This window comes from Podarcis raffonei, chromosome 3 (genome assembly GCF_027172205.1).
Source record: "Podarcis raffonei isolate rPodRaf1 chromosome 3, rPodRaf1.pri, whole genome shotgun sequence".
In the NCBI taxonomy this organism is placed as follows: Eukaryota; Metazoa; Chordata; class Lepidosauria; order Squamata; family Lacertidae; genus Podarcis; species Podarcis raffonei.
The window spans coordinates 81,043,500-81,055,697 of record NC_070604.1 but is presented as its reverse complement, the minus strand read 5'-3'; the positions used below and the strand labels follow the sequence as shown (position 1 = coordinate 81,055,697).

The following is a 12,198-nucleotide window of genomic DNA, read 5'->3' as shown; positions in this document are numbered from 1 at the left end:
TTCCTGCTCTGGTGGGTATCAAATTACAAGAAAGGAGATTCTGACAAAACTTCAGAAAGAACTTTCTGACAGTGAGAGCTGTTCATCAGTGCAATGGACATCCTTGGGAGGTTGTGGGCTCTCCTTCCTTGCAGACAGAGGTTGGCTGGCCATCAGTCATTGATGCTTTAGTTGAGATTCCTGCATTTCAGGGGGTTGAACTATATGCCCCTGGGGGTCCTTTGCAACTCTACGGTTCTATAGCTCCAAGTGTGTAGCGGACAGATAGCAGATTAAGTTGCCTCTTGACAAAATATAAATGTAACTACTGAAATACAGAGGTTTGTGAGGTTTTTTTGAATAATAGGAGATTGCCATAATTGATATAAACAATTAGTTCAAAGGGATGAGGCCAAGAGGGAGTGGTGTGGCTAGAGGAAACAAAGGGACCACAGATATCCTGTGTCAAGGGACAACAGAAACCGGGAGATGCAGATACAGATTTAGGAGAGCATGAACTGTTTGGTGGCACTGGGCATGCAGCCTCAAGGGCACTGCAGGGGACGTTGAAACTATGATTTAGAATGGAGTGTGAGAGGCAGGGGGTGCTGAACATTGGCATCATGCAGGGCGCCAAGGTCTGCCACTGCCCTGACCACAATATGGACACAACTTGTCTGCTCAGCTCTGAGATAAGCAGATACTTCTTTTAGGACAAGAAGGCTTTCAGTCATCCTTGGAAGGTTCTTGGAAGGTCTCTTGTTTTATCAATAAGTCACTGACCTTTTGTAGTGTCTTCTGCTAGGGCTACTTCCACATTAGGGGAGGAATTCAATAATGTGCAATAACGCCAACAAGGCAAGCATTTCAGCTTGCCAGGCAGACAGACCACCTGCTGTCTCCCTGCACCCCGGTATACTCGCACTTAAGCCATTTTTTGGGGGGGTGCCCCTGGAGAAGTGGGGGGTAACCGTCTTGTGCAAGCTTGAGCATCAAAGTCTACAACTTGGAGTTCCAACTGAGCTCTTTTATTGCAATACTTATAAGACATTGCTCTAGCTGTGCCACAGGGACCATTTTAAAAGTCACATGCTTGAGATCATTTATGAGAAGAACCACACACCAGTCATGCAGATTGAACTTGAGGCCTTCTAAATACAATGGACATGCATTACTATTGAGCTATGACTATTGAGCTGTCCCCCTAAGGACAGAAACTAAGGAGGCAGTGCTGGCCAAATTCTTCACCATCTTCTTTTAATGAGCAGTGCCATAAAATGAGTCCCCTCAGCGAGAGATTGCGCATATCCGGTATGGCTGGGGGGATAACGTAAGACCTGACCGATGGTCAAAGCTTAATGTCACGCCTTTTGGAGCCTGGAAAGTGAACTTCTGAAGTAGGGCAGTAAAGAAAAGAAAAAGCTCAGTCCTGGCCAATTGTTCTCCAAGACAAACTCGCTTTCCTAAAAGGGGAGTAGAGAGAGAGAGAGAGAGAGAGAGAGAGAGACTATGTTAGTAGAGAGTTTACATCAGGGTTCAGCAACCTTTTTCAGCCGTGGGCCGGTCCATTGTCCCTCAGACCATGTAGTGGGCTGGACTATATTTGTTTTTTTTTGGGGGGGGATGAACAAATTCCTATGCCCCACAAATAACCCAGAGATGCATTTTAAATAAAAGCACACATTCTACTCATGTAAAAACACACTGATTCCCGGACCGTCCATAGGCCGGATGGAGAAGGCGATTGGGCCACATCTGGCCCATGGGCCTTAGGTTGCCTACCCCTGCAAGAAGCCTCAAATAAAATTTAAGATATTAACGGATGCTAAAGAAAGAGGTGGATTTGCCCTGCCAGACCTTAAACTTTATTATGAATCAGCTGCTTTTTGCTGGCTGAGAGAGTGGCTGCTTCTTGAAAATACTGAAGTGTTGGATTTAGAAGGTTTTAACAATGTATTTGGTTGGCATGCATATTTGTGGTATGATAAGGTAAAAGTATATAAAGCATTTAAAAATCATATTGTTAGAAAAGCATTGTTTAATGTTTGGATAAGATATAAGGATCTGTTAGAAAAGAAAACCCCAAGATGGTTGTCAACAATGGAAGCGAAGGCACAGAAAAAACTCAATATGGAGGCCAAATGGCCGAAATATTGGTAAATTCTGGAACAAGATGGAGAGAGAATAAAATTGCAGAGCTTTGAAAAATTGAAAAACAAAGTGCAAGATTGGCTCCATTATTATCAAATAATGGAGGCATACAAATTGGACAAAAAAGTTGGTTTCCAGGTGGAAAAATCAAAATTGGAAACAGAATTGTTAGATCCAAAAACTAAGAATTTGTCAAGAATGTATAACTTGCTGTTGAAATGGAACACTCAGGATGAAACGGTGAAATCAGCTATGATTAAATGGGCACAAGATGTTGGACATAACATAATGATGGCTGACTGGGAACGGTTATGGACCACAGGTATGAAATTTATGGCATGTAATGCCCTAAGAGAAAATTTAATGAAAATGATTTACAGGTGGTACATGACACCAGTTAAGCTTGAAAAAATCTATCATTTGCCCTATAATAAATGTTGGAAATGTAATGAGACTGAAGGTACATTCTTTCACCTTTGGTGGACGTGCCCAAGGATTAAGACATTCTGGGAGATGATATATAATGAAATGAAAAAGGTATTTAAATATATATTCCTTAAGAAACCAGAGGGCTTTCTCCAGGGCATGGTCGGCCAATTGGTGCCAAAGAAGGATAGAACTTTTTTTATGTATGCAACAACAGCAGCAAGAATACTCATCGCGAAATATTGGAAGACACAAGATTTACCCACCAGGGAAGAATGGCAGATGAAGTTGATGGACTACATGGAATTGGCGGAAATGACTGGCAGAATCCGAGACCAGGGGGAAGAGTCAGTGGAAGAAGACTGGAAAAAGTTTAAAGACTATTTACAGAAATACTGTAAAATTAATGAATGCTAGAAGAATGTTGGAATGAAGTGATATGGCTTTAGTAGAAAGGTTATAAGGAATTAAGTTCAAATAGATTAATAGAGTATTAAAAGAAAAATAAGGTTGAAATGTGTTAAGATAATTATAGGATAGAAAACAGAGGAAGATGGAAAGGAATTGCTGAAACAATCAACAGAAGTGGAATACAAAAAGGGAGGTGTGAGGAGGTCGAGGAAATAAGGGAAAGAAAGATAAGATGTTGAAATTGGATTGTGTTTTAAATGGTTTTTGTTTTGTTTTGTTTTGTTTGTTTCTTTTATTTTGTATTGTATTGTATTGTATGTTTTTTCTTTTTTGGTTTTTTGTAGTGTTGTGTTTAATTTGTTGGAAAACTAATAAATATTATTTTTTTTAAAAAAATAGGTTGCCTACCCCTGGTTTACATCTTCATAGCAATCTCTGTAAATCATACTTCTCAAACCAATACATGAACACACACAAAATACAGCCATTCTTTGAAATTTACAGTGTTGTTCTCCAACCAACCAATGTGTACAAAAATGCATATTAAGGGAAAGTGTAAAAAAAAATGCCTATATCAGAGAAAAGAACATACAAAAATCCATTATATTAGGGGACTTGTTTACAAAATTGTGTATATTAGTCACAGTGAGATTTTAAAATGTGTCAATAAGAAAAACATGCACCAAAATGGGTTTTCTTTTCAATTGCGGATGGCAGCTGAAATGTGGGAAACTGAATTTAAGATTGGGAAAATGAAGGAAACCAAAGTTGACAGATCCATCCATCCCTAGCCTTACAGCTTCCCTCTCACATTCCAAAAATGTGAAGAAGGCAAACAGGTTTTAGTTATTTCATAAAATTTATATACCGTTTGATTGTAGAAAACATCATAATTATGATTCAGTTACCGGTAATAATTCCCCAAGAAGTTGCTTACTTTCTGAGCTGCATAGTGAGAAGCAGGCTCCTATTCTCAGGGTGCAGTGAAGAAAACGACTTCGTGAGCATGGAGAGGGGAAACACTTTAACAATACAGCCTAACTCCCTGTGGGCTGCTCATGAAAGATATCAGGAAACACCCCCGCAAAAATCCACACTGCGCTAGTGTCAACACCATTTTGTGTTACACCACACACCCCAAAGGGCAGCCATTTTGTGACTGGTGCCCACAGCACTTTCTTAAATGCCAAATGTGCCCACTGGCTCAAGGAGGTTGGTGACCACTGCAATACACAATATAGGTAGCAATATACCAAGCTCTCAGTAACTAAGCTGCCATCATATAGCCCTTCAACTTTTGTTACCTGCAGAGAATGGCAGGAATGCTTCCTTTTTCCGGAACTGACCATTCTCAAGGAAATGGCCAGGATTAAACATACTGGGTGTTTCCCACTCATCCTCATCAAAGAGCACCGAGGTCAAGTTGGCGAACAATACGGTTCCCTGCCAAATAAAAAGCAGAGTAGTAGATTAGAAATGGCAAGGCGCTTTCACATATATTTGAATTTATAGCAGTACTAAGCCTCTATCCCCTGACAGAAAAAGAATATGTTCTGAATGTAATATTTACTTCTCATTATTAAGTAATTCATTTAAAGATTTCCCACAAAAGCACAGTTCCAATATAGATTTTAAAACACATTCAAAGTCTGCTGGACTACGAAAATTCAGGGTTAGCAACACCAGATACTGGCTAATTTCTGACAGACTAGCTACCCATTCAAACTGAGACTGGTACAACTCTGTATTTAGACCAGAGGTTACCAACATGGTGGCCTCCAGATGTTTGGGGATACAGCCTCATCATCCCTGCCCATCAGCCATGCTGGCAGGAACTGATGGCAGTTGGAGTCCAACAACATCTGGACGGCACAATGTTGGCTACCCCTAGTTTAAACTTTGGATTAAAGTGTGTGCAGTTTAATGGAAGAGCAAAGACAGACAAGAAGAGCAATATGTTCTTAACATTTACTTTGGGCACATGAAGCCCAGCCAGTGTCGTGTCCTTAGCTGTCATCCGGGGCCCATTCAGAGGCACAATGCTGCTTATTCTTTGAACTTCATGAACAACCGCATTGGTATAGGGCATGCTGTCCCTGTCATCCATCGCTGGCTGGCGAGACTGGCCAATCACAGAATCTATTTCCTCTTGGACCCTTGCTGCAAAAAGAGAGAGAACATCTGCTATAAATAGAAGAGGAACAGACATAAACTAATATCTGCAGAGGAGGCCCATCTCGTCGTTCCACCTCTGGGTTCCCTTTGCCACCAGAATGCAAGCATTTATTCAAGACTCCTTTTTCCCCACCTTTAGTTGGAATGGTACATCTTCTGCCAAAATAGAATTGTTTTGGCTGCACCATTTATTAATTATTTTCTTATCATTCCAGTTCAGTTAAGGATCACTTCCCGGTGGGCACCCCAAAGTAATTTGCAATATAATAAAAACATATGGGGGAAATTCTTGCTCTTCTGATTGCTCATTAAACGGAAGAATTGCAGTTTGCCAGATAGAAAGTTCCCTTTCCCCTTCTCCTTCTGCACTGTTCTGTGGCCTCTCCCAACCTCCTTGGACCAATCTGAAGGTGCGTGAGAGAGGGATGCTCTGTTGCACAAGTGAAGTCCTTGCACAGAGCTTCTGCTTTTTATATATAAAAACATTTATAGCATATGCATATATAATTTTTTGTGGGAATTAAACTTTACAGAGTTATGTGGAAGAGATCCCAAGTCGTTTGACCCTTTGCCTTTTCCCTCCTATAAAAACTACACAATACACTCTTTTTAAAAGTTAGATAACTTTTACTCAGTGTACTTGCCCTTGTTAGATTAAACATACAATTCAGGTAGGTGTTACTTATGTTAACTAATACATATTACATAGATTTGTATCGAAGAATGACTAACGGTGCTACACACTGACTAGCTTTGAGACAGACAGCAACACCACAGAACATAACTGCTGCCTTAGCTGTTAAGACTGTTAATAACTGCCAAAACTGAACCAACAGAAAATAGCAACCTCAGACATATGACATCACCGAGTTCTACAGCCCTTCTGAGCAATAACCCTTTACTTAGCGTTTTGGATGCTTTTATCTCACATTTTTAATACACAACAGCTTAAAAAACAACAGCACATATATTGCAAAGTAACATAGCAATATGGCATTGGGAATCGTTCGAAAAAAGAGAAGGGTGGTTGATACTCAATGTTAGTCAAATTTATGGCAGGCACATTGAAGTTATATAGCCAATAAGTCAGATACTTTGATTTCAATAGAGGATTTGTTGAGTGCAATCCAAAGTAATGAAAGATAAGTAGGCAAATGATGGTTCTACCTTGAATTTCCGGGAAAATGGCCATGTACAGCAAGGCCCAGCGCAGGGTTGTGGAAGTTGATTCTGTTCCAGCAAAAAAGAGATCCAGTGTTGAATGTAGGAGGTTGTCTTTATGAAAACTGGAAGCAGCATCCTCCTTAAAACAAAGAAAATGCACCAAAGGGTTCATCTGTCGTTAAAAACTCCACTCCAGTTTCAGTCCTATATATCAAGTGATAGCAATGAGATTCATGAGCTCTATTCCTGACCAGTGTCCTGCATCTAGCACAGCCAAGTCAACAGCCCTGTCAATCTGGTGAAATGCAGGCACTGGACAAGTGGTGATATACATTATTTCCTATTCACTTTTGTGTGTGTGTGTGTGTGTGTGTGTGTGCAAACACACAAACAAACACCTCACCAGTTTGTCTGCTTTCATACAGAGCCAATGGAAACTATATGGTAAGTTCTGATCCTTTAGATTGTGTCTCTGCTTTCTATTATTAACCATTACTACTATTAATACTACCACAAACTATACTTTTTGTTTCTTACCGTGGCCATTTGATTCAGGTACGCATCTATGAAGTCTCTGGGTTCAGATGGGTTCCGGTCTTCTTCATGTTTTTCAACGATTTCTCCCACAAAGGATTTCAGTTCTCCCCAGTTTCTTTTAACGGTCTGATGGGGCCCTGGCAAGTGCTTCATTAGAGTGGGAAATGCATTGTACAGCTGAGGAAACAAATACTAGCATCAGATTTATGTAGGGAAAGCCCTCTCATAACAATCGCAGATCATGCTACTATCAAAGGAGATAGCAATCCATGCGATGGCTTCCCATGAAGATGGCTACCTGTTTGAAAAATGCATGCACCTTGCCTGACGATATCAGGAAAATGATGCCAATGTAGCTTTCCCATTTCATGATGCTTATCTGCATGGGGTGGCCTTTCACAGATTCTAATTGGTAGGTGGAGAGTATGGAATTAAGCCGTGTATGTCACTTGGGATTGCATCTCTGTGTTCATTGCAAGACATGCTCTGGATCTTAAGTCCTGCTTTTGAACACCACTCAATACCCAGTGTTATTTAGCTACATAAATATTCCAGCACAGTGTGAGAATGTTCCCAATATGGAAAATAAAACTAACTAGCCTTCTCATGATATGTGCTACTTGTCCAAATTCTTTGATTTTATTCAGTCACTCATGTGATTCCCCACTTAAAGGCCTAAAATGTGTCGTAGCACATGATTTTTAGTTGTGATGCCTGCCTTATAATACTGAAGACACCCATACATCTTCAGTATTGTGATAGACAAAGTTAAATAAAAACAAGATGTCAAAGGGACTTGGTATGGCGTGAGATGCTTGAATTACAAGTTCAAGGGAGAAAAAGAAACCAGAACATAAAGAACAATGATGGTCCAAAGCGAATGAATGAACAGTCAACAAGAATGTGGGAGTGTGCCTGGAACCAGAGCGACTCTGTTGTGGATACCCATAAGATCTCACAGAAGATGTACCTGAATCCAAATACTTCCCTGAAGATACATTATCTCATCAAACAAGCGCAGAAACTTCTGGAAACGACTGTCATGGTTATCAAAGCGATCCCCAAAAGTGACAGAACAAATGATATTTGAAACAGCATTATTAATCTGAAAGTGAGGGTCAAATGGCTGCCCTGGAGAGGGAGAGAAGAAGAAAATGGAGAAGGAGTAAGACTGCTTATGGCTTCCATGTAACAAAAACAGAAAGTGGGGGAAGTGGGTGGGTCTGGACAGAGTATGGGGGGACAGCAGAAGTTCTTCAGATAGAGGATGTTTAGATGGCGCAGTGATGGAGTTTTATACCCTTAGTGGCACATGCTATAGGTATAAGCTATCTAGCACATTGTTCTGTGAGATGTTGTTTTGAGGTTGTGGGGGCCAGACCCCCTAAATCCCTGGGTGCAGGAAGTGTTAAAACATAAGCCAGGCTACATTCCTTATGAGGTGATTACCTGGGGGATGGGCTATTATGGGAAACAAAGGAAAGGACCTCTGTGGGAGACTGCAAGCACTCCCATTGGGAGTGTTAATATTGTGACTCCCTTGCCCCATCCTAGGCTCATGTTGTATACGTGTGTAAATAAACCATATATCATAAATGGACCTTAGTCTCTTCAAAAAAGGAAACACAAAGGCTGGGAAATCTCACGCTGCTTGGAGGTTGGGTGTGTGTGCAACAATGTTTTGCCAAGGCAGTAGGTTTGGCAACAAAGGCCTGCAAAAATGACAGAGACAGAAAATATACACAGGAACTATTGCACAAATTCCATTTGTGACTTTGTCAAAGCTATCAAAATCGGCACACTTCCCTCAAAACACACAGCGTACCAATTCTGTTGCTCTCCTATACTAGTTAAGTGACTTTGGGTTTCAACTGCAGGTCTCACTGCATACATGGAGCCTGACCTTAGCAGAGGCTTCTGCGTTTTAATGGCAGCTGAACTCCTATGTGCCACAATGGACTGAGTTTTGCATTGACACCCATCTAACCATGGGGATGTCCCAGCTTATGCAGAGCTGAACTTGCACAAAGCAGCACTTGAAAGCTTCATACCACGACAAATGTATTTTTTAACCTTTCATATGAAATAGGCTTTTTTGACTCTGGTTCGCACCTTTCTCAACTTCAATAGCTTCCTTTAGGTATCGGCTCTCCTCCTGTATTCGTTCTTCTAAAGTCCTTCTACCCAAACCAAAGTTTCTGAGCGTTGATATGGCAAATCGTCTCTGTTGTTTCCAGGTAAGACCATTAGAGGTCAACACTCCTAGATGAGAAGAAATAGCAAGCAGAGCAGGGCAACCAAGATGATTAAGGGTCTAGAACAGAAGTCTTATGAGCAATGCCTGAGGTAGCTGGGCAAGTTTAGCCTGGAAAAGAGGAAACTTGAGAGGAGATATGATAACCATCTTAGGACTGTCACATGGAAGATTGAGGAAGTTTGTTCTCTCCCTCTCTGGAGAACCCAAACCAATGGCTTCAAGTTACAAAAAAGGAGATTCTGACTAGACACCAGGAAGAACTTTGTGACAGTAAGAACTGTTTGACAGTGGAATGGACTTCCCAGTAAGCAACAAAAATCCACTGAGTGTGCAGGTGGGAGGAAATGAAGAGGGAGCATGGAAAGTGTCGTCCACCATTTATTTATTTATTTATTTATTTATTTATTTATTTATTTACTTACTTACCCTCCCCCCACATAAGGTCGCACTCCCATATGTAAAATAAGTGGAGGTTATTAGCCCACTGTACTAACTTTGCCCTGTGAAAAAAATTGGGAACTGTGATGGAAAGGCAGCATATGTTTGAAATACACAAAATGAAGTAAACGTATAGGAACACGTAAAGCAGTCAATATATATTTTACAAATGTCCCTTCTGCACTGAAGCCCTTTAGGACACTCTGGAATTGCTTTTCTGGATTAATGGTACCTTTTTAATGTTTATATGGTCTTGATTATTTAATGATATTTCTGGTTTTTTTCCATTTATTTTTGGCTTTTTGATTAGATAGGCAATAGGAAATGATGAGATAATGTTATTTAAACAATTGACCATAATTAAAAGTAACTCACCCAATCCCCTAGCGATTTCCTTGGTAAAAGGAAGATTTGGACGATCTATGAAGTTTTCACCCTGATGGACAAGAGCTTCTTTCACCAGACGCAATCCATTCACAATCACAATCCATGTTTTCCCAACCTGAATGCTGAAGACATTGCCATATTTTTCTGCCAGCTGGAAGGAGAGGAAGAATGCAAGACAGGATAAAATATCCCTATGTGGTCTTTATTAATATTCTATATTAATTTGCCTGCTTGATGTTTATAGAATGCCTGTATGGAAGATGTAATCTTGGTTTCTCTCAAATACAACAGGGACATCAGAGATGCCAAAAGGGTTTCCTGGGCCCAGTACATGGACAGGCCCCCTCCATTCTCCTCCTGCAATCTATTGGCAAGAGCTGCTGCTTCTGCACATATATTAACTTAGGCCAGCCTACCACACAGGAATGTTGCAAAGATAAGAGCAGGAGGGTAGGCTAACGTACAACAAAACACACAAACAAAAGCAGACACACACATTTTTCCAGTCTTGATAAGGGTGAGGGGATCCTTATAGTAAAGCATCGTCTATAGGAATTTTAATTTGCTTGCCAGTTGTGGCTTTGTGGGACGTGGAAGATCAGGGAGGACTGCATATCATCATGTTCTTCTCAGTATGAAGTTATTTTTTTCAAAGGAGTTAAATAATTTAAAACATTTCATTCTATAAAAGCAACACACTAGGGGAAAGAAGGAAATGACATAGACACACAAAAAATGCTTTGTGTACACAAGTGTTCCTCTCCACTCATCCAGCTTGAGGCTTGCAGCAACAAGAAGCTTCTACTTTTTTATTATAAATTTCTTTAGAAATGTCTAATTTACTTTAAGAGAGAGAGAGAGAGAGCTTTGGGTCCCTGTTGGCTTGGAGCCTTGTACATATGTACCCTATGTACCCCTCTGTCAGCAGTTGTAAGGGATAGCCAATATTGTGTCCTCAGTGCCATAGTGTGAGGGGGACAGGAAAAAGTAATAAAAAATGATGGGACTTCCCAGCTTCCTGCTGTCCTCTTCCTGCCTCCTTAGATTCAGAAAGTGTCTTTTTAAAAAGAAATGTCCTATTACACTAACTGACCCCAAGCAAGCAAGCAGAAAGTTGTGTTTGATGTGTCACGTCTATTAGGTATATGTTGTTGTTTAATCATTTCCAACTCTTCATGACTCCATGGACCAGAGCACACCAGGCACTCCTGTCTTCCACAGGTATATAGTCTAAGCAAGCCTGCGAAACTGTTTGGCATCCTGCTTAAGAGGGGAACATGAGAAAAGCAAACTTACCTCTGGACCGGAGCTGGACAGAGCTAGCTGGTCATTAACATACCCAAGCAATACGTGGCTCATAGCAAATATGTGACTTTTTTCTGACCAGAGTTAGAGGTAAAAGGCAGAAGTGGTGGAAATAACCTGCTAACAAAATAGAATCATGCAAACAACCATCCTACCTTTTATGGCAGGTGTGGACACAGGCTTGTTACCAATGACTGTTAGGCAAAATAGATCCCCCAGATTCAGAGGCCATACACATCTGGATACCAGATGCTGGGAACAAACCACAGGAGATGCATTTGCCTTCATGCCCCAGGTGTGGGCTGCTCAGAGACCTCTGGCTGGCTACTCTTGGAATCAGAATGCTAGACTAGGGCATCTAAGCCTCATTTTCCAGTGAGGTTTTTACGCTCCTTTCCACTGCAACGTCACCTGTTTTCTCATCATCTGGTTCATTCCTTCATTCTTACCTTCCGTGCTGCCAAATGTGGGTCCTTTGCCCCAAAATGTGGTATATTACCCAGCAAGGGAAGAGGCCTGGGCCCTGGGGGGAAATCCCTTGGGCGAATCCTTTTCTTGTAATCAGCAAGAAGTAGAAATGTTGCCAGAAACACCAGAACAACTTGCAGGGACAAGGCCTCCCAGAGGACAGAGAGCAACTGGAGCAGCATCTTGGAACCTTTCAAGCCTTCCTTTGTCAGAGCAGACTGTTTTCTGTTGGGAGAACAGAAATCTGATCCTAGGAGAGCAGTTATACCTCTCCTCTTGGTTAATGTTTCTGTAAAAAAACCAGGGCAAAGTTTGCAACCCATATATTGCTTTACATCACACCAACCAGGAGGCTGAAGGAGATGGCTTATTGAGTAACTCTTCTTAGGGGGAAGGGGGAGAGTAGTTTTCCGAATCAGAATATTTCCTTCTTGTTCTCACTTTCAACATACACACACACACACACACCCTTTTCACATGTACTAAATGTAGCTTAAAAT

General features: G+C 41.0%; 1 protein-coding gene and 1 long non-coding RNA gene across 2 annotated transcripts; one reads left to right on the top strand and one right to left on the bottom strand.

Moving 5' to 3' along the window:
• Window positions 1-991: 991 nt before the first annotated feature.
• On the bottom strand, window positions 992-12,079 carry LOC128410871 (cytochrome P450 2J4-like). The gene is made up of 9 exons (XM_053382647.1): window positions 11,680-12,079; window positions 9,914-10,076; window positions 8,956-9,105; window positions 7,814-7,974; window positions 6,844-7,020; window positions 6,310-6,445; window positions 4,940-5,127; window positions 4,272-4,410; window positions 992-1,442 (listed from the first exon to the last, which is right to left on the bottom strand). The coding sequence occupies exons 1-9, from the start codon at window positions 12,019-12,021 to the stop codon at window positions 1,267-1,269; spliced, it is 1,632 nt and encodes a 543-aa protein (XP_053238622.1). The 5' UTR covers window positions 12,022-12,079; the 3' UTR covers window positions 992-1,266.
• LOC128410880 (uncharacterized) lies at window positions 6,664-7,453 on the top strand. The gene is made up of 2 exons (XR_008329626.1): window positions 6,664-6,750; window positions 6,862-7,453. It is a non-coding gene; the product is annotated as an uncharacterized LOC128410880 (long non-coding RNA).
• Window positions 12,080-12,198: the final 119 nt, after the last annotated feature.